The sequence below is a fragment of the Dipteris shenzhenensis genome, chromosome 13 (genome assembly GCF_047967505.1).
Source record: "Dipteris shenzhenensis isolate YYH24624 ecotype China chromosome 13, Dip_SZ_1.0, whole genome shotgun sequence".
Taxonomy (NCBI): domain Eukaryota; kingdom Viridiplantae; phylum Streptophyta; class Polypodiopsida; order Gleicheniales; family Dipteridaceae; genus Dipteris; species Dipteris shenzhenensis.
In genome coordinates, this window is record NC_141608.1 from 14,231,912 (window position 1) to 14,259,565 (window position 27,654).

The following is a 27,654-nucleotide window of genomic DNA, read 5'->3' on the forward strand; positions in this document are numbered from 1 at the left end:
ACTGTAGCATTTGAAGACTACTGAGGATAACTCACTGATTCTGAGAAGAATAGAGGTAGCCTGATAGAGCCTGGGAGAAGTCTGATGAAAGAATACCAGGGTGATTCCTTCTGCTTGGACCTAGATCAGAAGGATGCAGCCAGGTTAGTTCAACATAAAGCCAAAACAAAATGCTAAATCTTGGAGAAACCCATAGAATTATTCCTGGTACAACCAAGAATCATTTTACCACTCGAGAGCAGCACGGTAAAAACCAACATCATAATTTCATCACATTGAGATAACCTCTCTCGTAAAATTTTTGTTGTTAAGCGCAGCTCCCATGGAGATCCTCCCAAGGATGATGGATCATCTCTTGAGATTTCATCTGACAAGCAGTAATGCATCTGCCAACAAAACAAATTGTTATTTATGGAGATACTTCACAGTCCAACCAGAATCCTCATGAAAGCAAAAACTAAGTTTGGAAAATGCCAGTTAGGATTTGAAAATGCATGGCACATTGGGCTGTATATTAGACGTGAACATGTCAAAAAAAAGTATAAGCACAGCACTAGCCATCGGCCACTCAGGGAAGAACTGTTGAAAAACACACCTCTACGCACGTGTCTCTGAACTAGACACCATGTAGAGGAAAACTGACCTTACATCACCAACTGAGAATACAAGTCATCCTAATGCAGAAGATATACCAGGATACTTTCAACCACTTACTTAATCCCACTTCAGCATGTGCGCACAAGTAGATAGAAGACAAGAGAGAAAACACTGAGATGTACAGCCAAAAATTCTCATACATAGATGTCCTGATGTACTTTTATCCATAGAAAGGAATGAGCAAACCAAGGTCAGTCATTCCAAAAAATATAAATGTCCTGATGTAATGAACAACCCATGGTCAGTCATCCCAAATCCTTTGAAGAGGCCTGAACGGGCTGACCAACCCTACAGGGCCACCAACCAGCAGTTAGACGACCTGCAAAATGGCAGACCAAATGCCACATGTCAACAACCGCCGCTCAGAAGGCCAACTTCCACATCATCATTTGACTGCAGTTTGCTAAGTATGCAGATTGCCACATAATCCACCGACTCCAACAATCTGTGTCAGCATACATGCCACATCAGCTTACAAATCTGCTGTCACCAGGTCTGCCATGTCAACATGATGCCACATGATTAGCCATGTAACAGCTGACTTGACTTGAGCCCCATGGTCAACAAAGAATGCCAAGGTCCATTCATCTAGCTGACAGATGGTTGATTATGGATGCAATTGCATTCTACCTTTACATAACCTACTAGTCCTAATGGTTTCTGCTTCTATGCTTCTCCTTGTATGGGGGCATTATATGTGAGCATCTATATCTGGATGGCCAAAGGGTGGAGCATTGATGTTTCAACATTTGTACCATTGGAGTGACACCTCTTTAAGTTATTTATGAAATGTGTAGCTTTAAGTTCTTCTATGCTTCTCCTTGTATGGGGCATTATAGATCGATGTCAAAATGGTGGAGCATTGATTTCTCAACATTTGTACGATTGGGTGTCACCGATTTAAGTTCTCTCAAACATGTACAGCTTTGTTAGTTTACATCTAGTCACATTGTCAATGGCATTCCTTTGCTTCCTTTGGCCTTTCTTGAAGCATTTGTGGGCTGTTTTGCTCAATTATCTCACATTTTTTACGTCTCCTCTTTGAAGTCTATCTTCTCCATTCAATTAGGTCAACACTTTTATCACCTATTATAATTCCCGCAAGACCTAGCAAGTCATAGACTTTACCATGTGCTAGTTCCTTCAAACCCATCTCAACATTGTTAAATTGTGTGATGACTTCATATGTATGTGGCCTTAAACTGCCTCCCTTTGTCCATTGCTTCGTTCCTTTCATCTAGCTCTTTAACAAATGCACCATCTCTTCCCAATTCACCTTTCCATTCCCATCTAAGATTTCCTTTGCATGGGGTTCCCAAAAAAAGTATAGGACCCCTCTTGAGCTGTTTGTAATGTTTGTCTTCTCTTCTCTTTGAGACACTTTTCTTGTGGTTTTTCCTTATCTTGCAAACTTGTAGGCCTCCCTAGCTCCTTTGCATTCTAGATAGAACCAGCTGTTGCATGGCATTCCCTTATTTTCCTTGGCCTTTCTTGATTTGTGGGCTGTTTTGTTCAGCATCTATGTTGGTCCCATTGCCATGTAGCTGTCATTTCAACTATGTTCATTGATGCTGTTGGAGGTCAAAATCTCATGGTGCCACCCAGAGAGAGAGGGCTTGCTTGTGGGTGTGCCTGCCCAGAGTGAGGCTAGAGTAGATGAGAGAGGGCCTGTGTTGTAGGTGTCCCTGCCCCCTCGAGGGTAGAGTAGTGAATCATCCAATGGGCCTCAACACCGTATAATTCCCCATCTTCCTTCTCTTCCCTGCCTCCTCTCTCTCAGATGATCACCTTACCATCCCTGTATGCATGCAGCCCATTTCCCTGCTTCTCTTGCTGCCATCACCCATACCATACACTCCCTCTTGTGCTCCTACTTTAGGAAAGTGAGATCGCTATCCAAATAAATCTCCAAATAAATCTTAGTTCCCTTCAAGGTTGCCCTCAAGCTCATGAGGGTGGACTTGTCCAATGCAGTCCTGAGTTTCATCACTAGTGGCCTTACTGGTGCGTCCGCCTTGCCCACCCTCCAAGCTGTCTCACAGGTGAGATTGACCCCCCTTTTAATGAAGAAGCTCTTGGCATCTGCCATTGGAGTGTCTCCCATTGGTAGGCCTCTTACCAAGACATTTAGTACCTTGCTGACCCTTCTCTTTTTCTCCTCAAGAGCTTCAGAGATAAACGCTTTCTTTGGGGCTGTTGTGCCTTTTTTACCCATATCCTTCCACTCCATCATCTTTGTCTCTCCCTTGCTGATTTGTTGTTTGAGTTCAGCATGTGTGCCCTGCACCGTTGCTTGCATGGCTGCAATATCCTTCTTGAGAATGGAAGCTCTTCCATGGCCTTGCTATTCCCCTCCAAAGTGCCCTTCATGTCCTTCAGTTGCTGCACTTCAATCCCCAAGGCATTTATCTGTCTTGGAGCTTGGTTCTTTCCCATATCCATTCAGCCTTTTCTTTCTCTCTTCTTTCTCCCATCCATCTCTTTTGGCCTTATCCTTTCTCCATTCCTCTTGCATCTTCCCTCCATGTTTCTTCACCTCATCTATTGTTTTATCTACATGTTCTTCTCTGCTAGGAGGACTACATTTGTAGCTTCCAGATTGTCGATTTCTCAATCAATGCTAGGCATACCCTTTGGAGGCTAGTGAGGACACTACATGTAGCATTATGAGTTCTCCCTGCTGAGTAAGTTGTCATGGCATTTTCAAGTGCTTGTTTCCCCCAAATGTCCTCTACACATCCTCGTGTAGGCATTGTGCAAAATCACTATTTGTCCCTGTTTGTTTGCAGAAGTGTAATAGTGCGGAAATATAGAGGTTCCTCACATATTTACTGCCCTGGGTGATCTTCAAGCATGTTGGTGGTTCCTCCCTGTCCTTCTTTGTCTTTTCAGTGATGCATTGTGTAGATTTTCTGGTGGAGTCTCCTCTTTTGTACTTTCTTCATTCAAATCTTGTCTTTCTTGATTTTTTTGGTACTTCTTGCAGGTCTGAAGCTGGCTGGAGCAGAAGCAGAGGTATAGGGGCTGGAGTCGAGGTGCAAAGGTGGGCTGAGGCTAGGGAGTAGCCCCAGCAGCCTATGCTTGTATGAGGCAGGGGCTGTGAGCAGCTCCCTTGTGCTGGCTGGGCCTCTCCCTGGCTAGGCGGGGCTGGTAGCAGCCCCTTGGTCTGATGGCAGGTGTGGAGCAGCCCCACGATGGCGGCAGCAGCCCACCTGAGCTGGGAGACGAGGTGCGAACAGTGGGGGGGGGGCCTAGAGGCCCATGTAGCCTGTGCGGCAGCAACAGAGGTGGCCCAACAGCTGCCCTTGGTGGTGCGACCAGTCCGGTGGCCCGAGGGCTTGGTACAAGCAAGCCCGACAGCAGGGGCAGTCCAAGGGGTGGCTAAGGGTCAGCCCACAAGGGCCTGAGGGTCATGAACAGAGGGAGAGGGGGCTGGAAGGGAGGGAGAGAGGGAGGGAGGGGGAGAGAGCGAGAGTTGGGGAAGCACTCAAAGCAGCAGCTCAGCTCCACTTATTGAGAGAGAGAGAGAGAGAGAGAGAGAGAGAGATTGCAGATGCATGCAAGGTGGTAGAAAGAAAGAAAGAAAGAAAGATGTATTAATGTCTTCGGGAGACCTCGCGGGCCTATGAGACGAAGTACAATCACAAAGTAAGTCATACAAGCCACTATGGGCTAAAACAGAGGGTTTGCTAAGGCCCTTTCCAAAGTACTATACTAAACTAAGATTCAAACTTAGAACTCAAAAACTAGTACTCAATCTCAAAGTCAAAATACATAACCCGAGTGCCACAGTGGCTCTCCTGTGAGCTCCGAAAATATCTCGTATCTGTGTCTACCGGGTCGTCTGTCGTTGTGGCGGGAGGCATGGTCTCCGTGATCTCTGAATCTGGGGCCATATCGAGAGTGATGCCTTTGCTCGGGCGATCCCCTCCGAGTAGAGCTGTGATGGGCTGAACCTCCATCGTGTGTGCCCTGGTCCGTCTCTACATCATGAGTGTTTCTGTGTCGTTGGCTCCATCCCTCCTCCTCGTCTCATCCCACTGATCCATGTTGCCCTTATATCATCTATCTCCTCCTGCTCTACTCTATCATGTCCAGAGGCAAACTCGAATGCATAGAAATCTGTGGCATGTCGCTGAGCTCGATCCATCTTTGTATCCCATGATACTATCCCCTCCTGCTATCTAATTTGACGCAATAGGATCTCTCTGTATCATTGCATCTCCATCAGATAGAGGCCAGTGCAGATCTGGTCCTAGAAGTGAAACAGCTAGGAGAGAGGCTCCAAACCGTGCCCTTCCTGAAAGAGATAGTGGTATTGTCCTCGGATCTCATAGTAAACTGAGCAAGTACACATGAAATGCTCCTCTGTCTCCCCCTTCCCCAATGTGTGCAGTCTACAAATCCTCTACTCTCTAGGTGTACCTATGGCTCTCCTTGTCTCAATCCTCAACTGATGGGACGAGACCCCACATATGTCCGATGGCAATCCTCAAGGCATGTGAGACTCGCCTGTACTCTAGATATTGGGGTCTGATAATCACTCCATCCTCCGATATTCTCAAGAAGTGGCCGCAATAGAGCTGGATCTTACTGGGAAACTCCTACCCCCCCTGTCCATGACGTATAGAGCTAGAGTAGATCCAACTGTATAATACAATTGATCTCATCCTATGTGACCAGGAGATCCAGGGCATCGAAGCTGTACTGAAAGGAGAGAAGACGGTCCATCTGAATATCATGGCTATCAAACCATCTGGTTATGTGTGCGTACCAGGCCGTGCTAACCCCACTCTCAACTAGTCATATAGATGGATCTAGTGCCAATCTCGATAGCCTCCCCCTAGATAAGGCTCAGACCCTGTGAAGCTATCGTCTAAGATGGCATCAATTGGGAGTGGTGTCATAGCAAACTCTGCTTGTACGATCTGGTGGGGTACTGAGGGCTTACTACGAATCATTCTGGATCCCAAAATCACCTACAGCAGCTCAAAACGACGCCACTCAATCGTCGTTGATAGGTCACTCCCCAATAAGGGTGTTGCGTATATGTTTGTTGGTCTCACCAATATGTCAAATAGCCATCCCTTTGTTGGGGGGTCCTAGAAATGTGCCTAAAAGCAATGTCGCTCTTGTTGAGCTAGAGCTCACTATCCTTGTGTAGGTCGTGCCTTGGCTGCGTGGGTCATCATGAAGACTGGACCCACAAAAGACTACCCTTGGTTTGGTGTATGACTTTACAATCTCCATTGGCTCCCCTCGATAAGTGAAGCTATGTCGACGAAGTACTGTTGCGAGGTGTTGAAAACCATAACCTTGGTTTTGCAATGGTTGATTGTCATGTCTCTCTCCTTGCAAAGCACCTCTACAACCTCTAGGTGTCTCTATAAACCTGCTGAAGAGGATAGAAGGACCATGTCATTTGCATACAACAGGATTTGTATCATCAAATCGGCCAGTAACAATCCCTCACCTCCTAGGTGGTCAATCAAAGTCGTGATCTCATCAATATTGAGCCCAAATAGTGTCGGTGAGAGGGGGCATCCTTGCTTCACTCCCCAAATCATGACTCCTAGGATCTGCATCTCCTAAAGTCGCCTAATCATGCGAGATCGTGGGACTATGTCGGAGGCCTTTTGAAAGTCTACAAAGCAAGCGTAGACTTTCTGGACTCTCAATTTCGCCTCCTCGATGACTGCCCGTAGGGTGAAAATATGATCAAGGGTGGAATGTTTCTTCTGAGACCCAGCCTGTCCCAATGCCCATTGCTCATGTGTCTCTGTGTAGGAGCTAATCTCTCTCTTTAGTACTGACCCTTAAATCTTAGCCAGTGTATGGCCAATCATGGTAGTGTGGTAGTTTCTAGTATCCATGGGATTCCCTGCTTGGTGTATCGGCACAATGGTGGTGGTACTCTACACAGGGGGGAAGCTGTGGCATACAGCATGATTGAACATCTATGCTAGGATTGGTGCCAAGACCTCCTATCCATGTGAGAGTCCCGGGCTCTCCAGTTGTGGAGCCAACGTAAAGCAACTAGCACATTCTATGTGGTGATCAGAATGCATGTGGTGGATCTGGGAAGGGTGGACTTATCAAGTGATGCTTGAGCTGTGGGACGTCATAGAGGGATGTCACATAGGTGTGCCACACATCTGGGTCTGTGATGGGAATAGGTGGCATCCCCTCAGATAGAAGTAGAAGTAGAAATTATTAGTAGAAGTAGAGAGAATGATACGAGAGATCACAATGAACAAGGATACCCCTTCATTAATGTTCCTTGCAATCATTCAAGGTCCATCTTCCCAATTAGATTACTCTTAGCCTATGACCCATGCATCTACCATGCAATGCACTCTGATGCACCCATCCCTTTCCTATTACCCATTGAACCTAGACACATGGGTGCACATCTTTATTAATAAAATAAGTTTTACATGTCCAAATTTTGTGAGCCTGAAGCAGTGGCTCCAGCTCCATGGGCCTTGTCTACTCATATGATCCACCTCCATATTGTCATGACAAGAGAAATGATTATTTAGTTAATTAATAGTCATTAGAACTTTATTATTGTTAGGCGCCAATTTGATGGTGCGGTTATATGTTTGTATTTATGATCGATCAAGCGGTGTCAATAGTACCGCCAAAACTATGTAACATTGGCCAATGATTAGTAATAAAGATGTGCACACACGTGTCTAGGTCCTAGGGGCAATAGGAAAGGGAAAGGGTGCATTAGAGTGCATTGAATGGTAGGTGCATGGGTCATAGGCTAAGGGTAGGTGTAAATGGGAAGATGGAACTTGAGTGATCTCAAGGGACATTAATGAAAGGGTATCACCCTTTCATTGTGAATCTCACGTAGCATTCTTTCTACCACATTGCATTCATCTGTCATCTCTCTCCCACCTTGCATGTAGGTCGAAAAAGAAACAAGTACTCTCACGAGGGCGCTCTTCCCCATTGGAGGGCCAATCGGCATTCAAATTCTGCATGCATTGCACACATTTGCATTTTCGAAAAGTGTGGATCTTCACATTTGGTATCAGCGCGGCGACAATCCACGAGCGGGACGAGAAGAGGGCGACAGTTGCGAACGACGGAAGTCGCAAGAGAGGTTGCGGAAAAGGATCACGACTGACCGATCTCGAGGTTCTGAGACAAGGGATTTTTCTGAAAAATTTTGGCCTTCAACGGTGAACGGGGTGTCCTCACGATTTGCCCCCCCCCCCAATGTGAATGTACCCTTAAACCGTGAGAAAAAGGGATCCCCGTTCTACCCAAACGGGAAGTCGGATCGGAATAAGATTTTAAGGGAGTGATCCACCCATCAAGTACCCCCTATAACGGTATCTAGAGCTCCAATCCGCTCAAAACAAGTAGCCCAAACGGAGCGTACCAGTTTACAGCAGAAATACAAGAAGAAAAGCTTGAAAGAGAAGGGAAAGGAGGTCATTTTAAGTGTCTTCTCAACACAAACGAAGCGGGAGTCGGATAAGTACCACCACCTCTACAACACTTGAAGTTTGCTGTAAAATAAACCTTCTTTTTTGAAATTACAGCAAGACATTTTCTCTCTTGTATTAATAAAAGGAAAGAATGGAAGGGGAAGGGACATATAACAATGAACTTATTCCTTTTCCTCCATTACCCCAAGGAGAGAGGGAAAGAACACCTTCACCTCCTCTTGAAGAGGATGGATTAGGTGAGAGTTATACACATCTTGAGTATGATAACCCACAAATAGATTTACAGCAGTCTCTCCTTCAAGAACCTACTGATAGGGAGTTCTCCTTTCGTAATGAAAGAAGAAATGAGACCAGCCAAGAACAAGGTGATGAGTTCACGCCTTCAACTCAAAACCCAATACACATGGATTCTAATCCAAGTGCAAGAGGAAGAGAGGAGACTCCTGTTGATAAGCTGGTTTTCCAGCTTAGCAATATGATTGAGCAGTCCATTATGACAAGATTGAGGACTAAGAGGACTTTAAACTTCGGGGATGAAGAGTTGAGTAACCCTTCTAAGAGGTCCAAATTCCAACCGCGAGAGAGAATTGAGTTCCCCAAATATGATGGGGCAAGGGAGGCTGACAAAATCCTCAATTGGATTCGTCATTTTGAGCTATACTTTGCCCATCAAGACAAGACCGAGCAAGAGAAGCTTGCTCTTGCCACATTGCATCTACAGAAGGATGCTCTAATGTGGTGGTCCTTGTCACAAACAGGAAAAGATCCTATTCATGAATGGGCTAAATTTGTGGAGCAACTGAAAACCACTTTCATGCCACCGAGGCATGAAGAAAACCTAACCTTTCGTTGGGAGAGGTTTAGGCAGTTCGATAATGAGAGTAATGCAGATTTTACAGCCAGATTTTGGAAACTCTCTCTAAAGTTACCCGAAAAGAGTGAGGAAGATAGGAGAAAGAAGTATTTAGTAGCTTTAAGCCCAAAAGTAAGGTACGAGGTTGAAATGTTTAACCCAACCACGCTTAAGGACCTCACTAAGCTGGCTGAAATAGCCGAGAGAAAATTGAATCCTCGTAAACCCTTCAATAAGGAGTATGGGTCATCATCTAAGACCAATAATATACCCACTTTTAGGAAACCAAACCGATTTAAGAATAATAAAGGGAAGGGTAAAGCTCTTGTAAGGAATGTGAACAGCCAATCACGTCCTGGATGGGTGCCATTTCCTTCTATGACTGACGAAGAGAAGAGGAAGTTGATTAAGGAAGGAAAATGTTTCGGTTGTAAGAAACATAAGCCAGGGCACATATGGCATAAGTGTCCTGTTCTCTTGGCTAAGATTGCCAAGACGAATTCAATAAAAGGGAAAGCCAAGGCATCCAAGCAGGAGGGTGAGGCTTCTACCTTGTCACCCTCGAAATCTACTTTGACTATTGAGCCAATAGTGAATGCTGTCCATTCAGCCAATACCTTTGGTGGATCCTTCTTCTGGATATAAAGCTGCTGAAATCTGAAATGGACCATAAAACTTCGGTGCTAGCTTGACATGTTTGGTACTTCCTCTCACTGACTTGATTCTTCTTTTATCAATCTTCAATAAAACCCAATCATCCTCCTTGTAATAAACTTCTTTTCTTTTTTTATTGGCTGCCTTGGATTGTTGAACCTGGGCCTTCTTAATATGTTCTTTTACCTGCTCAATAACCTGTGACATATCCTCAGCAAACTGGTCAGCAGCAAAAATTCGCTCCCCCAAGTGTGTTATTGAAGTGGGTAAACATTGCCCATAGATGATTTCAAATGGGGCTTTCTTGGTGGAAGTATGTACAGTGTTATTATAAGCAAACTCTAACATGGGTAAGAACTCTGGCCACCTTCTAGGTTGATCATCTTTGTCCATTCACGAATCCATACACCTTAAAAAGATCATGAGGCCCGTATGAGCTCAAGTTACCAGCCCACTGGCGTATGAAGAACATCTTTCATGTGAGCAATTTGAAGAGATACCATGGCGATACTTTTGCGTTTTTGGATACTCAACATCAAGAAGAACCTGAACTTGAAGATGGGACTGAAGTTCTTACTCCGGAACATATCGTGTACCATAAAAAGAAGAGTATTCGTGGAAAGAAGAGATATATGTATTTACTGAAGTTTAAAAACCAGCCAGCTAGTGATGCACAATGGATGGAAGAAGAGTTCTTTATAGATTTTCCATAGATACTCGCAGATTACAAAGAGGCGATGCAATGGCAGAAGTAACAAGAGAAAGTGCACGTAAGAGGAAGAGACAAGCAATAATCCAGAAGAGGACTTCTGCTCATTCAAGTAGGAGGGAGTGTCATGACAAGAGAAATGATTATTTAGTTAATTAATAGTCATTAGAACTTTATTATTGTTAGGCGCCAATTTGATGGTGCGGTTATATGTTTGTATTTATGATCGATCAAGCGGTGTCAATAGTACCGCCAAAACTATGTAACATTGGCCAATGATTAGTAATAAAGATGTGCACACACGTGTCTAGGTCCTAGGGGCAATAGGAAAGGGAAAGGGTGCATTAGAGTGCATTGAATGGTAGGTGCATGGGTCATAGGCTAAGGGTAGGTGTAAATGGGAAGATGGAACTTGAGTGATCTCAAGGGACATTAATGAAAGGGTATCACCCTTTCATTGTGAATCTCACGTAGCATTCTTTCTACCACATTGCATTCATCCGTCATCTCTCTCCCACCTTGCATGTAGGTCGAAAAAGAAACAAGTACTCTCACGAGGGCGCTCTTCCCCATTGGAGGGCCAATCGGCATTCAAATTCTGCATGCATTGCACACATTTGCATTTTCGAAAAGTGTGGATCTTCACACATATCAATATCGGTCGGTGTCCATGATAAATGCAAAAAATGCGGCACCATCAAATTGGTGCATAATGAAATAATGGTCTGATGTTTGTTAATTACAAAAGAGTCATTTCTCGTCATGACACTCCCTCTTGCTTGGCTGAGCCTGTTTCTCAGAAGAGATTGATGATGTCGTAGCACGTGAAAGTAAATTACTGCAGGAAGCAAGATCAGTACCTCGTTGGCTGCCCCGCACTCTTGAGGACAGAAAACTTTCAGCATCACTTCCTAGCCGTACATGGAGTGGCACTAGAAACTTTGAGGATGCCCATTACTGTGAGTCTGGGTGGGTCAGCAGCATACTTGAGGCAGATGAGCCTACCATTTTTTATGATGCACGAGACAATGTGCATTGGATGCAGGCAATGCAAGTGGAGATTGACTCCATTAAGAAAAACCACACTTGAGTTGGTGGACTTGCCTGCCAGCAAGAAGGCGATTGGCGCACAGTTGGTGTACAAGCTCAAAAGAAAATCAGATGTGTCCACTGATAGGTACAAAGCTCGCCTTGTAGCAAAGGGTTATGCACAACAAAATTATGATGAAACCTTTGCTCCCACTTCTCGTTGCATTGGCCACATTTCATGGATGGAAGATCCATCAGCTGTTAAACTGCATTCTTGAATGGGGACCTTTAGGAGGAGGTCTATGTTTCTCAGCCCATTGGATTTGTGGAACCTGGCAAGGAAGCTAAAGTATGCAACCTCAGAGAGGCCTTGTATGGTTTGAAGCAAGCTCCTCGAGCTTGCTATGCAAAGATAGATGCATGTTTGGCCATCCAAGAAATGCAGAATAGTCCACATGAGAGCACCCTCTATGTCAGGAAGGAAGAAGCGGATTTACTCATCATTGTTCCCAATGTCGATGACATGCTGCTCACTGGCACTAATGCTGCAAAAATTACAGACTTTAAGGCTGAATTACAGCAAACATTTGAGATGTCAGACTTAGGGTTGCTTCACTACTATTTGGGCTTCTAGGTTATACACAATGAAAGAGGTATTGGGTTGTTGTTGCAGTCCACGTGTATTGCTAAGCTCCTAGAACAGTTTAGATTTCAGAATTGCAATCCATCTCTACTCCTATGGAGCCGACACTTAAGGTGTCCGTTCAGACATCAGTGAACCTTCTAATGCCTCTATTCACAGCCAAGCTGTGGGATGCCTTATATATTCATGCAGCACACATCTTGACATTCAGTATGCAGTGTCCCAGTTGAGCAGGTTTATGCACAGCCCAAAGACTTCACATTGGCAAGCTGTGAAGCATGTGTTCCGTTATCTGCAGAAACCCGAACTCTTGGTTTGCTCTTTCCTAGGAGCAGTAACTTTCGCATATATGCTTACAGCGAGTCAGATTGGGCTGGTGATTTTGATACTCGGTCCACTAGTGTTCAACTGTTTCTTTCTTGGGCACTCTTGCATTTCTTGGTTAAGCAAGAAACAGTCTATAGTGGCTACCTCTTCATGTGAGGCTGAGTATAGGGCAGCCTTCACGACCATAGTCAAGTGTATTTGGCTAAGGCGTTTGCTGGTTGATCTTCATGCATCATTGGAGAAGCCTACTCCAATACTCACCGACAGTCAGAGTGCCATTGCAGTGGCATAGAATCCTGTGTTTCATGCTCGTACAAAACACATTGAAATTCATTACCATTATGTCAAGGAGCAGCTAAATGCACGGGAGATCAACTTGGTCTTCTACCCTACATAGCAGAATGCGGCAAATCTCTTCACCAAATCATTACCTCGTCCAAAGTTTCAAGCTTTTCACAAAGCTTTAAAATTATATCCGTTTGGTGATTGATGTTTACCTTGTACATTGTGACATTGTCACTACAGGGGGTGTTAGAAATATTTGTATTTCCTAAGGAGGTGGCCAATGTTATGTTGCATGTAATAATGGGTTAGGGACACGTTTTCCCTTTATTAAGGTTTTTTATCCCTACCTAAGTTACAGGTTGAGTTTGTGGGTGTTCATTCTAGGCTTTCATCTCTATGACTACCCTAGCTTGGTAGTTCATTTGTGTTGTTGCAATTTCATTCCCGCTTGCTTCAGCTTCATTCTCTCGTGTTCTTCCGCTTACATTTCCAACACCTACACACAGCACGAAGGACGAGAATCAAGGGATTACTTGTGCATCACCATTGGCTGTAAAGGGAGGTCAAGGATCAAGCAGAAAATGCTGCCTTACCATAGGCTGTCCATCGGAGCAGCAAGAAGGCATGCTTGCAGGGCATCATTACGCAGCCCACTGAAGCTCTAGGAGGGCACGCAGGCTGACAATGTTTTGAAGGTGCCACAAGGTGGTAGGAAAACAGTCTTGGAGTCGCAGGGGTCCATGTCTAGGCAGCACGATGCCACTCGATGGGGGCACACTGTGCGCAGCTTTTGTACATGGTTTGATCCATCTTTGGGACAATACATGTTATTGTTTCTACTCTCTCCTCACACAGAGAGCAGTTTACTTTTGACGGGGCGCCAATTGAGATCGTTTCATCATACACATACTTGGAAGTTATGTTTTCAAGACCTATCTTCACAATGTGACCGGCGATGTAGGCCCGCCTAAGTAGAGGTTATGCCTCCCTAGCCCGACTCGAGAGATAGTGCTTCCACTCACGCTTTCAAGGCCCGCGGACCAAGGTTCTCCTTTTACTCCTTGGTCCAACCAGCATGCATGTATGGTAGCACCGACACAGAGTGGATTCGACTGGAGAGATTAGAGGTTCTCCTACTCTCACGAATTATACGCAACAAGCGATCTGTCCCTCATCAGATCATTCAGGCTGAGTTCGGGCATCGCCACAGCAGTTAGATGCGGCATTCCAGACTATCACTTACCTCTACCGCATGCACGCGTATGGCTCATGTACCACAAGGCGACGCACGCTACCTTGATTGGCACTAGCATCTTTTATGGCATTATTGGCTCAAAGTGATCAGAGATGTTGGTACGCACGCATATGCGGGTGGTTTGAGAGATTGGGTTTTCATGTAGACATGCTGCCACCCTTCCGAGGCAACGAATTCAACCCAATCATCGGGAGGATCTTCTACAGCTACAGACATTCAGGACCTGGCTAGTTTAGTTTCTATTGGGACCACTGCTTGCACATTTCAGCTGAGAGTTTCATCATCCCACCAAGGTACACCCATATCCAAGATTGCCCTTGGACAATTACGTGTGTCATCGCACCGACTCCGTATCGAGAGCAGGTGAGCAGAGGGGATACCTAGGGAGAGTCGTAGCTGCACATTGTGTGATCGCCATGAGGTGGAGTCAGAGGAGCACTTTTTCTTCCGTTGCCCAGTCTACTATGAAATTCGTGGACGATACCATTGCCTTCTATACCCAGATTAGACATGCTTGGCAGCTTTTATTCACGAGGCAGTCCGACAGAGAGATCGTCTCATCAGATCGAGGAGACAGGAGCAAGGGACCCTGCCCGGCCCATCCCAGAGTACGATCACAGAGTTCTTCCAGGCAGAGCAGGTTGCTATCCCAGCCACAATTAGCAGGAGAGGCAGAGACCCTGAGACCGAGACGCGGCACACACGGCAAAGGACAAACACACAGATCACACTCACTGACATCTCCTCTATTTTCAGACCTGGGGTGCAGCCGACTGGGGTTACAGTGGCGCTCGTCAGACTAGGAGGGCACGTGTTACGAAATTGTATTTCCAATATTTCTCGCTATAGAAATTATTTTATTTTAGTAAAGTGTGACTATGGCAAAGTATTCCATAGGAGCGCACCGGATGCGGCGAGGGTCCTAGTGGATGCTTTGTGGGTTTAGTTGGGAACGCCTAACTACTTGTGTTTTACTAGGCTAGATGGTTAGTATTGTGGGTGATTCCATGTTAATACTAATGTCACTAGTGTTATTGGTGTTATTGCAATTGGTCGCAAGGTGTATATTTTGATGTATGTATATCAAGCGTACAATTGTGTTGGGATTCGTTGGTGTGATGATTCATCAATTCATTGTAACAACTAACACAATTGGCGGCTTGAGTACAGATGATGAGTTGGATAACAAGGAATGGAGATGGTAAAAGTGATTTGGATTGACCTAAGTATCGAATGGTTGCCAAAGGCCATGGGCCATATTGTAAAGAAGTGAATATTAAGCCGTGGGCTAATTTATTTTATTAATTGTGAATGAGGGCATATTAAGCCTTGTGATATTTTAAGCTCGTGGAGCTATGTTGAGCAATCCCTCTAATTATGAACAAGGGATGCTTTTGGATATACTATTATTGGCTCTTTTCTTTTTGGAATTACAATTATAAATACTCTAGATGGGAAGCAAGAGCCACCATCTAGGGAGGCAGATTGGACCCCATGCAGTGTCTCTCTCTCTTCCTCTTCTCTTCCCCAATTGTTTCCTTGTTCTTGGTTTCTATGATTTTCGTAAATCATGAATTTGTGATGATGTCTAATTTGAATTTTCGTAACAGCATGACAAGTTACTTATCCAGATAGCAGACATCGTTCCATTATGGGCTTCTTGCCTACACTGCCTAGTCCGCCGTTGGGCGTATCTTGATGTTCTGTATACCTATTGTATTGTATTGGATCAAACTATGTCTCCACAAGAGGATGATGCCAGGATGGCTGTATATGATTATGGTGGACATGTACTATGATATCACTGACTATGTCTATACAGTTTTCTAGCATGGGTTAGGATGCTCGCTTAGTAGCTCCACCCTTTTGCTCAGTGTATCAGGTTTTTCTTCAGTCTCGTAACTACAAGGAAAGTGCACTTTGAAGCTGCACTCGTTGTTTTCTTACTTTGCATTCAACCATCCTAAACACACAAAACGCTGTTGACTTGTACATCATTCGGAGCTTTCTCCATTTGACAATGGCTGGGGAAACCCTTGGGTATCAGGCTACACTGTGCAAGGTCTTAAGGTTGTCACCTCCAATAGTAATAGAGCTGGACAACAACCCAAATTCACCCAATGGGAAGAGCCCTTTCACAAATCCAAAATGCACTAACCGTTTCATGCCCACTTCTTCGGGCAGAGATTGAACTTATGTGATTCCCCCACCCTAGGTTGGGTGGATCTTCCAAGATATACCCTTGATGATGACTAAAGGGTCAATGGGACCGTGACCGTATTAAAGAGGCATATGCATTGTTACCACTAGGCTATCACCTTGAAGATGCCATTGATTATTTGTGAATTGAGGATCCAGATTAGGAACAAACTGATACAACACAAAGAAAAGCTGGATGTTGTAAAGCATTGTCATTTAAACAATTCAGCTTAGCTTTTGTTTGCAACAACAAAATATATGGCAGCCAATAGCTCATATATATACTAAATATAGCAGCATTCAAGCTACCAAAGTCACCACATGAATCTTCCTGCAGAAACAAGCAGAAAGAAGAGAAAGATGTAAGGAAAAGTATGTACACCATAAACCCAAAAAATTTGGTATGATTAACCAATCCCATTAAGGGCCAGTAAGGTGATCATCTTAGATATAACACAGTGCAAAACTACATTGAACAGCCATCAATAAGCAGCTCGGAAACAGGGCTAGAACATGAGCATGTGGATTGTGCATGTAATGTACCCATCTCTTCCTGAAATGATGATTACTCTTCTAAGGGCAGTTTTACAACGAGCAAAACTTACTGGAACTTCCAAAAGAATGTCTCCAGCTCCCAAATCAACCGCAGCCATTGAATTGTATCCGTAATTTCCTCCAGTCGATGATGCTTCACCTTTGATTTTTGGTTTTTCCTTTCCAACAAGAAAAAAGTTGCTAACACTTTCTGCATTCTTTCTTCCATGAACCCAGTTTAGAAACTGCATGCAGCATACATTTAATTAGATTGAGTCTGATTTCACAGAGGATCTTGCCCTAACACATTGAAAGCATAGCAACCTGGGACATATGGCATTATTAAAAACCAGTCTCCTTTGGCTTTTGGAACCACGGTCACATTTTTAACTATGATGCAACTATCCATACGTTACTTCCAGCAAAAACATGACTAAGTTTGTGCCTGTATACTACAGGCCCTGTCTTAGATCATCTCATCTTAGCAGCTGAAGCCTAAAGCTAGTGGGAGCTTCAAACCTCTCGAGATTCATTGCTAGTGCCATTCGCATTACCAGCCATCACAGAGGATCTTCCATACTTTGACCAATCTCTTGCTCCCCCAGCTCTTTCAGATCCAGCTTGGTGACGTCCATGCCTGTATGCTAGCCATGATATTGTTTGTCTGCTCTTATGTGAAAAGTTCTGCCAGATCAAAAAAGTAGAAAACATAAGAGCAATACAGCTTGTAAAAGCTCTTTATCCTCACTTAATTAAAAAGGTAACAGAAGTGTAGAGCCTTACAGACACAATAAACTCTGTACGAGGCAGACACTAACACAAGCCTTCATAAGTTGCCAACAGAACATATAACATATAATTTTACACCCAGCCAGTTGCAAGCAGGTTGTTTGTAAATATGTAGCATAAGTCCATTTGCAATATACCTAGATGAATCCAGGAACATTCCCAAACTCATCCTCTAAAAACACAACATAGTGCAGTTTCAATCTCATGAGAGTCACTCACAAGGTTGAAAACCATAAACTCCATCATGCATAGCAGGGACTAGCTACTATGACATCCCCACTGACGTCATCAGCGCCCAACAGTGGGTGTAGACCATAGTATAAAAATATGCTCTCACACATACAAATCCACACACCCACACATACTTGAGCATCCATTTATACAAAGTCTTCGTACTGAGTTTCTGTCGGCACTCAAGAGGTGAAGGGCAGACTTAGCCATGATGAAGGCTAGCACTAAAGGAGAAGGCTAATCAAAAGGTAGTCCAAAATCTCTTCATTCAAGCTACAACTGCTTGTGAAGTCTAAACATTTTCATTTTAGTCTCTCCTCAACGAGCATCTAAATCTAAATCTAAGTCCATTTGCAACCTCAAATCTCAAGATCAAGAAAAGAACCATGGTTCAATGTTACTAAAACTATAAGCACAGAGTGTCACTTTATATGGACATCAATAAGCCAACTGCTAGGTGTCCTGGGCTCATTTCCTTACATATTGACTTCACTAAAATGTAACATTTACATACCCAGGTATAACGTAAGGGTCCACTCACCTATGCTAAGGTCTCAAGTGGCCATATGGTTGTGGTTCATCTTTCAGAGATACATTTTTGGCCCTTTGTGGGTTCACCACTGCAAGAAGCCCCAATTCCATAGTACGATATATGGAAACCTTTAGGTGAAAATTGCTGGAAAGTAGTTGCAGATTGGCGGTTGGAATCAAGTGGTGACTATCATGGCAACCACAAGTAGATCTTCATCCTCTATAGTCACTAGCATTGCAGAGCATACGCCTCCTAAAGAATTGCCATGGTACACCTTTTTGTGGGCTGTTTGAAATCAATGTTCCTTGCTCTATTATGTCTTGAAATCAGAACTATTATGGGACAGCTAGCAAAAGCAAGGGGGAATTGCTGCTGCACATTGTGGGACATCAACACCATTTTTAACATCGTTCACTGGCGGGTGTGGGGGAGTACATCAAAACTGAAAATATTGTTGTGTTTTAGTTAAGGAACTAACCTTATTGTGAATTTCAGCATTTGAACTATTTTGCAATGCATCCCAAGAAGGGATGGATGGGAAAATTTTCTGGAAAAAAGGCATGGATGGGAATAATAATGAAGGTCAACCCTTTCATGGTGAGGATGTGCCAAACTGATAGGAAGCTGTCATGAGCATATGCAGCCCATGGCATGCCGCAGACAGCGTCGCTCACTTTTCATCCTCATTTCAGAGCTGGAGTTGGGCCTTCATCCCCTCAGCCAGCAGTACATCACCCAGGATCAGGCCAGGACAGGCAGCAGCAAATCAGGAGCCTCTCCATCAATTCCCTAAAGTATCCCTACAGGCCCGCTGGTCAGCAGCAGCAAGGTATGCATTAGAGCAGCCCTCAGTTCACAGTTCTACAGTGAGGGATTAGTTCCTTACATACAGTATTTTCTCCTTTCTTTCTACAGTTGTATTCAGCCCTTTGGGCAGACATTTATACAGTTTATTTTCCCTCATTAGAGGACCCCAATTTCCCCTCAGTTCTCACGCTCACCTCACAGCTTCCAATTGTGTTTTATGAGTGTATCTTCTCTCAGTTTTCTATCTCTATTCAGTCAGTAGTTAGTAGGGGAGAGAGTGAGTTAGTCTTCTCCCTGTTACATTGGTATCACAGCTTTAGTTTTCTTCCTGAGATAATGAGGTTCAGTTCAGGGACAGCCACTAATTTATGGTACTGACGAGATCCGGCAGAGAAACTATGAGTGGCAATGGCACATCCAACCCCGGTGTGGAGGACGACGCAGTTTCTCAGCTCCTACACCGCCAGCACCCCCAGTCGTAGGGGCCACAATGACAGCTTCCGCCATGGTAGCCATGATGCAGATGCAGCAGCAGCAATCAAAGAGTCTTTTTGCGCACATGCTTCAGGTCCAAGAGATGTGGGAGGATCGTGAGAAGTCTACCAGAAAGCGCGAGAGCAGCTCAGGTGACCAAGGAAGAGCACGATATAGAGGCTCAAGAAGGAGCTCAGAGAGCGCACAGCTTGGGAGGCGAAGGAACAACCAGATCACCTCCTCCGCGAGGTGACCAAGGAAGAGCACGATATAGAGGCTCAAGAAGGAGCTTAGAGAGCGCACAGCTTGGGAGGCGAAGGAACAACCAGATCACCTCCTCCGCATTTCTCCACTCCGCCCATAGGGAGACGAGGAAAGGGAAAGAGTTCCTAAGCCCGCCAAAACGTCATTCCTTGGGAAGTTCAACTTTCTTTGGTACAATGGTGGTAAGCCCGAACCCCTAGTGTTGATCGCTTGGCTCAACCAATTCAAGAGTTATTTCTCAGTTGTGCATACGAGGTTTATTCTCGCGTTGATGCACCTCACAGGTGAGGCAGTCGCATGGTGGGACAAGTGGCAAAGGACCATTATGTTGCAGGCCTTGAGATACCTCATTATGGGTGGACAGTTCGTGAAGGACATCACGACACGACGACTCCTACCACCACAGTACTTGGAGTCAATTCTTCGAGATGCACCAACAGGACATTGAGTGCGTCACTATGCCAGCAGGTTTATGCAAGTGTCCATTCAGTTGCAACAGCAAAAACGTGAAAGGGTGGATACATTTTCCATGGTTTGCATATAGATATCTAGGGGTATGTATTTAGTTTCAGACCACGGGATTACGAGAGTGCATATGAGCTTGCTCAAAACTTTGGGCTCATGCCGAAGGGTTAGGAACCCAAGGCAGTCCACCGCAAGAACTCCTAGGACTCCACCACGCTAGGAGATGGTGGAAAGAACCCTAGGAACAGGCAGCCAAACAAGAATTAAATGACAAAGGATAGCAACAGCTATGGCGGTTTCTTGGATTCAGCAACCCGAGCGACCTACACCAAAGAGAACTGATGTTCCTATTGTCGTCGTGTGTAGGGCCACAAGTAGCAAGATTGCCCGCACTTCAAGAAGCTCCAAGCAAAAGCAGCCACATCAAGTGGTTCACCCACAGTTTCATCTCCCACAAAGATCATTGAGGAGATTGAAGATCAACAGAAGGGCAACCCGTACATGTTTCCCACCGTGTTCCAATTTTATGGCCAGATCGTTGGGCGGATGGTCCTCATCCTTGTAGATCCAGGGAGTTAATATTTTATTACTCCACCAAAGCCACCAAGCAAGCCCGGTTGACTCTCACCCCGACAGATACCATTGCCTTGAATGGCACATCCGTGGGTCAACAGACGGAGAGCAACATGGAGGTCTCTTCAACCACTCTGAAGATCTTAAGGTGGGTAGATAATTAGCCACTCAGGGTAACAGCAGCACAGCAGCGGATATCACCTTGGGAACACCATGGTGGCACCAATTTGGGGTTCGACCTAACAACTAGAACCAAGGCTTGGATCTCAAAATCCAAAGCTAAGGGGTAAGTTCATTCCTTGGCTCTGGGATACTCCTCCTCGACCTTTGATTTCAGCAATATAGACGCTCCTCGACCTTTGATTTCAGCAATATAGACGTCTCAGAAGATCCGTCTAGGTGGTGAAGTGAATGTAATCTATGTCACCAAGTTGTTAATACTCCAAGTAAAATGTAGAGTTGACCTTTTATTTAACCATAGTGAAAGAGTTCCTTATTTATTTTAATTATGGTCAAAGAGTTCTTTTTATTGGTTAAAGACACTTGACTTCGGTCAAGAAGTCCTGACTTCGATCCGGGAGACTTGGTTTAGGCCAAGAGGGTTGACTTTAGTCAACCAAGATACTCCAACCTCGGGTGGAGAGATTCGGTTATAATTAAGGCACCTTGACCATGAGCCAAAGCCCCTTAATTATGGTAAAAGAGGGTTGTCCTTGGTCAACCAAAGAATTAATGTATGGCGTGTGCTTTGGTTTGCTTGGTGGGGACACCCACAAAGACTACGATTAGTTTATAATGACGAGACCATACTCCGAGACCCTCTGGAAGTGGTCATGGTAGAACTAGATCTTGGTGGGGAACTCCACTCCCCCCCAAGCCCTAGACGTACGGAGCTGGAGGAGGTCCAAACATATGATACGGTTGATCTCATCTCATGGGATCATCTCGGATGGTGCATCCATGCTGTACGGAAAGGGGGGACGTCTGTCCATCTGAATGCCATGACTACCAAACCATGTGGATACCCGTGTGTACCATGCTATATCAACACCGCTCTCTGCCAGTCGAGTGGAAGACTCCTATGCTAGCCTCAGTAATCTCCACTAGGGTAAGGCATAGACTCTGTAGAGGAAATTCACTGTCTAAAAGATGGCATCAACTTGGAGGGGGGTCATGGTGAACTCTGCCTGCATAATCTGATGGGGACCGAGGGCTTACTCCGAATCATCCTAGATCCCATAGTCACATGTAGCCTCTCAAATCTCTTCCACTCTATCGCTGAAACGTCACTCTCCCCGAAGGGTGCTGCATACATGGCAGTCGGTCTCACTAGGGTGTCAAAAAGCCAACCCTTCATCGGAGGGTCTTGGAAGTGTGCCTAGAAGCACTTCAGGAAGGGCATGGCTTTGATCCGCTTACATAGCTAATCCATTTTCCCGACTAGGTTTATGTCGGGCTCTACCTAATTGAGATGCCACGTCAGAGAGATATACTAATGCGACAAACCAGAGAGCAGCAGAAGGCAATGCCACAAGTCACCACAGAGCACAGACACGTGTTACAAACTTATATGCATTTGAGTCAACTACCAGCGAGGCTAAGGGAGAAGAGCTTGATGAGATGAGAGCATCATGGATTATCAGTGAGAGTCACCGCCACAATGCTGCCAAACGAGAGGCACACACTCCACATGCGGCACGGAGAGTGACTAGAGCATGCACGATCGAGGTTCGGTCTATATCAGCCCTCCTTAGAGGAGACCACCAGAGACAAGGCGTCACCCTTGACGTAGCCCATCAGATACAGAGATCAAGGAGAACACGTCCTCCGCCGCCTCAAGAGAGTTCGACAGACACAAATACGAGAGCTCACATCCCATCAAAGAGCCACCAGGTACTTGGATATATGGAGCCTAGGCATGTACTAGGAGCATTAGCTCTGAGCACCTGATACTATTTTGCTACTCTGCTATTTTGCTCACTAGTTTAGCACTTAAGCTTTCAGCAAGGGCCTTAGTGAGCCCTTTGCTTCAGCCCATAGCGGCTTGAATGAGTTACTTTTGGTTTTGTACTTTGTCTCATAGGCCCACAAGGCCTCCTATAGACGTTAATACACCTTTCTTTATTTCTTTCTTTCTCCCGTCCGTACCTGCTCTCCCGTCATCCGTCCGTCCGTATGACCTCAACCTTCGCCATCCGTACCTCAGCCATACTTGTGCCGTACCTCAACCATACATGTGATGTGTATCAGCTGTTATCCGTACTTGCGTCGTACCTTAGCCATACTTGTGCCGTACATCAGCCCCAGATCTTTTTGAAGCGTGAGGGAGCAATGCAGCACAGGTAGTTCTCTTGAGGTCACTCCGAGCTGGGCTGAGCCCTTGGCCCAGTTCTGGGGGTTAGCTCTAGCAAAGCACCTCCAGGTCCAGGTTTAGGAAGGCCAACACAAAGTTCCCCAAAATGAAGCTATTTGCCTCTACCCCAACCAACAAGCCCTCATACTCAACTATTGCAGCTACACCCAGCGCCTTTGCGCTGACCTACAAGAAAAGAATCAGATCAGACCCCCAGGAACGCATTTATTATCTGGAGCATGAAATTAGAGAGCTCACACTCCCAGTTGCAGCTCTTAGCAGAAAGGTGAATGAGATGGAGAGCAAAGCCAAGCAGGAAATCATTGCAGAAGTTACGGAGAAATGCAGCACATCTCCACTAGCACCAATACTTGTCTCCAAGGTCAAGGAAATCATCAATGCTCAGGTCAGTTCAGCCAAAGAAGAGATGGTCATTGTTGCCAACGGCGAACTTAACAAGGTAGATCTTTACACAAAAATAAAAGAGCAGTAGGCCATAGTACATAATAAGAAGATACTACGCATTGGAGGACTCCACAAGGATGTTAGTGTAGAAGAGGAGTACACAGAAGATGAAAAGATTGCATGCCTCAAGAAGGAAATACCACAAGTAGAATGGGATGAAAATGATATCAACTGTGTCTCCCAAATGGGAATGCAAACACAGGTGTTTTTCAGAGAGAGGGCAGGAAGAACTAAGATTCTTCGACAAACAAACAAGCTGAAGGGCACAAGGATTTGAATCTCCAAGGAGCTCGCCCCAACTCAGCTGAAACAGAGGAATGTGGAGCTTACCAAAGTGATTGATGCGCGTAAAGCTGGAAAATGGGCTGTGTATCGAGATGGAGTAGCTTTAGTTAGAGATTTCAAATCGTCTTAAACTGATATTATGAAGGCCATCTTTTATAGATTTAGTATGTATAGGTGTGTTATAATAATCATGCTGAGATGCCATGTGCACTCCTCGACTCTCTGGTTTATCCAGATGATGTAAGTCATTTTGACATTTTGTCTTTTGTCCCATAGGCCCGTGAGGCCTCCCGTGGACGTTAATATGACTCTCTCTCTCTCTCTCTCTCTCTCTCTCTCTCTCTCTCTCTGGGTGAGAGAGAGAGAGAGAGAGAGAGAGAGAGAGAGAGAGAGAGAGGAACCTGCCAAAACTCACCCTCTGGAAACACAACAAATAGTACAGTTCTAATCTCATGAAAATGACAAGGTTAAAACTATAAACTCCGTCACGCATACCAGGGACTAGCTCTTCTAACATTCCCGCCAACATCATCAGTGCCCAACGGTGGGTGTAGGCCATAGCATAAACAAATGCTCTCACAGGTACATATCCACACAACCATGCACACACGAGTGTCCAATTATATAAGATTCTTCGTACTGAGTTTCTGTCAAACTAATCCTTCTGTAGCTTATTGACTCTACACAAAGCAAGCTGGGCATTCAAGGCTGAAGTGCGTTACTTTGAGATCTTCACGCAACCAATATTCTGCTTGACCCAGTCATATCTATGGGATTCTAGGGCTGCAAGTGGAAGGTCGACCTAGAGCTCCATAATATATTACGTTATTGAGATAGAGTCGATCAGCAGGCTGCACTCATCACAAAGTAAACAGACCCTTCCCTAACCATGTAAATGCTTAATGTGCCATGTTAATCACCTTGAAACTGACATGCTAGAGGCTTCTTATCATTATTAGCACCGTGATTGTCAGCATTGAAATACCCATTAAGACATTTAATCCTAGAAATGAAATGCAGGGAGCTCTCACACTTTACAAGGAAGCAAGCATTTGCCAGGCCCAATTTTTTCTTGAAATGTTAAATAGGAAATCATTCGTTAGGGACCAGTAAGGCATCTCTTTCTTTAGTAACAGAGATTTTTCTTTGCTAACCAGTCATAAAGATGTAAGCTTCAAAATTCAGAGCAGTTTAACTAACCATTTGAAGGCCAGCTATTGGAACCACTTGTTTACCATAAAAATTTCAGATCTTTACTTTGCTAACCGGTGTCATAAAAAATTTCAGATCTTTACTTTGAACATCTGTCTAACCATTTGAAGCCAGCAATAGAACCACTTGATTCTTAGCACATAAGGATACAACAGTAACTTGGTGGCTCGTGCCACTAATAGTGCATCACAAGCCAAGCATTTCTCAGTCTTATGCGATTGGCATGAAGAAGTGGTTTTGCTGTCATTTGTGAGAATTACTTATGTCATGCATTATGACTTTATTTTATAGAAACGAAAATGGTTGAAATAATTGATTCGGCCAATTCATAGTTTTGCTCTTGGTCATCCTTCAAGTTCTCAGTATGTAATGCAGCTTGAAGTACCTCGTTGCAAACTGTGACTTTTCAGCCAATTGGACGTCCAACCCGCAACGAGAATGATGCGAACTCAAATCAATTACAAAAGCAAGCGATGCTTAGCCTACCGGGAAGCCGCAAGAGCTTGGGGGAGCGAATGCCAAGGCGCCACTCAGAGCAAGGAGGGAGACGAAGAGAAACTCCCACATTGTTGCTCGGATAGCAAATATTACAATATCAGTATAACTCGTTGCTCTTTCAAGCTCGCTGAGTACATACTCCAAATGTCGTGACTGGCATTTAATTACACGAGTTTTTCAAAAAGAAACACGAGAGAGAGAGAGAGGCCAATGTTTAATTATATCCAATTGAAAATACGTGCACCAAGTGTTCATTTAATCACCAAACTTGGGGTTTCAAAATTTAGCCAAAATATAACTCAATTGCATAAAATTTTGCAGATTCTATAAATTTGAGAAAATATTTAATACAGGGGAAAGTGAAATTGTTGCAAGTTCCTTGTACTTACTTCGAAGGTTTTCTGTGAACATTGATGCACAACACCACCAATTTTACTTCCAATATTCATATCCAAGACAAGTCTAACACATAAGGGGATGTTTAAAGCGTTGGTCTTATAGGGTAGAGAAGCCAATAAGCAAGCGGGTGGGGAACAAAGCTGATCAAATATTATTTAAACAAGGCCCAGTTGATATTTCTTTATTAAAAAAGAGTTAGCGTGGCATGTTAGCTAGCTCTTTGATGTTCATAACTCACCCAACAACTTGCTCAGATTCTAGCCACCAATATCTTGTGAGTGTAGGTTATCATAGAGAGGCCAAGCACAAATCTCTTGAGAACATGAGGGTTTGACTTCCCCCCTATAGTCTAAGAGTCACCAAACCTTCTTGCCTACATCTCTACACTACATGCAGCTACTATTTGCTTCCATTGGCATCTCCTTTCTCATGTGGCCCCCTCCTTTTCTTCTCCTTCCCCCTTCTCCTCCCTTGTTAGGTCCACTAAGCTCCCACATCTACTATGTCATCCCTCTAACCCTTTGCTCTCCCCTTAGGGATGAACAAAAGATGAGGTGGCTCATTAGACATGGTGAATTGAGGAGTAGAAGGAAAAGAAGGTAGGCCTAGGCTCACAAAAGGAGGTAGGCCTATGTTAATAGAAGGAGATAGGCCTAGGCTAATAAAGGCCTCACAGGAGAACTCAATGTTTAAAGGCTTGCAGTAGCATCTAAGCAGTATCAAAGCTCTCATTTGATCATGCCTATTGCAAGAGTTCTTCTTTGGTTGCCTTACTGTCATGACTGGTCCTAAAGCTTCTGGTAGTTCACATTTGTTTTTAGGAGTTCTTTGTTGGTGTGAGCATTAGAACTAGGTGACTCGGCATAGTTTTAGTTTGCTAGTATGTGAGCAACCCCGATCTTTTGAGCTCCACTTAACCCTAGTTGAGGGGTCTTTTTTGGGCTCATTTAAGGCTAAGACTTCATTTCTCTACTGTGAGTCTTTTTTGCTTTGTTGGCTCTTTTCTAGCAATTTGGTCAGCTTCTGTATGAGCCTTGGGCAAGTATTTTTTGGCCAAGTACTCTAGCTGGCCCTTTGTCAAGACCTCAGTACTCTAGCTGGCCCTCAGTCCTATTTAGCCTTTTCTTCCCTTTTTTTCAGCCCCCCCTTCCTTTTTTGTAGTGTAGTGTTTATTGCTTGCATTCGCTAAAGAAAAAATCTTGGCGGTGGTGGTCTTGCAAGAGGGGCTCACATGGCAGCGCCCTTGACTCTCTGAACCATTAAGGTTCTACTTTCTTAAAAAGACAAGCAACAGGTGAAGAATGCAATACACAAGTTCATAGAATTATACTCAAAGCCAAGCCTTAGAAAGTTTAACCCCCACCACTTCTCTCCATCCCCTTCCCCCCCTCCCCTGCAATCTCCCATGTCCCCCCTTCCCGTTTGCCTTCCGTCATACCCTCGCCTCCGCCCGTCCACACTACTGCTGCAGCCACCCTCACCACTCATCTCAACCTACCTCTTTTGCATCCACCCTCCGCACCCCACTACTGCAATCCCCCATTCCCCCCCCCCCCCCCCGCCCTCTGCCCTTGAAACCCTAGCCTCTTTCGGTGCCTAAGTCTTTGGGCAAGGGCAAGGCTGCAACTTCTTCCTCTCAACCCTCCACTTCTTGACAAATGGCCCCTTTTCTCAACTTTTATGTCCAGGGCCT

General features: G+C 44.7%; 1 protein-coding gene across 1 annotated transcript in view; it reads right to left on the minus strand.

Moving 5' to 3' along the window:
- Window positions 1-25,721, minus strand: part of LOC147895062 (uncharacterized) — a 133,672-nt gene extending 107,951 nt beyond the window's left edge. Inside the window, exons 1-5 of the mRNA XM_087384172.1 lie at window positions 25,551-25,721; window positions 17,134-17,298; window positions 16,686-16,859; window positions 286-386; window positions 36-120 (exon numbers count right to left, since the gene is read on the minus strand). Of these exons, the coding sequence (XP_087240298.1) occupies window positions 36-120; window positions 286-386; window positions 16,686-16,859; window positions 17,134-17,298; window positions 25,551-25,631 (606 nt within the window). The 5' untranslated portion in view covers window positions 25,632-25,721. The remainder of the gene's footprint in view (window positions 1-35; window positions 121-285; window positions 387-16,685; window positions 16,860-17,133; window positions 17,299-25,550) is intronic.
- Window positions 25,722-27,654: the final 1,933 nt, after the last annotated feature.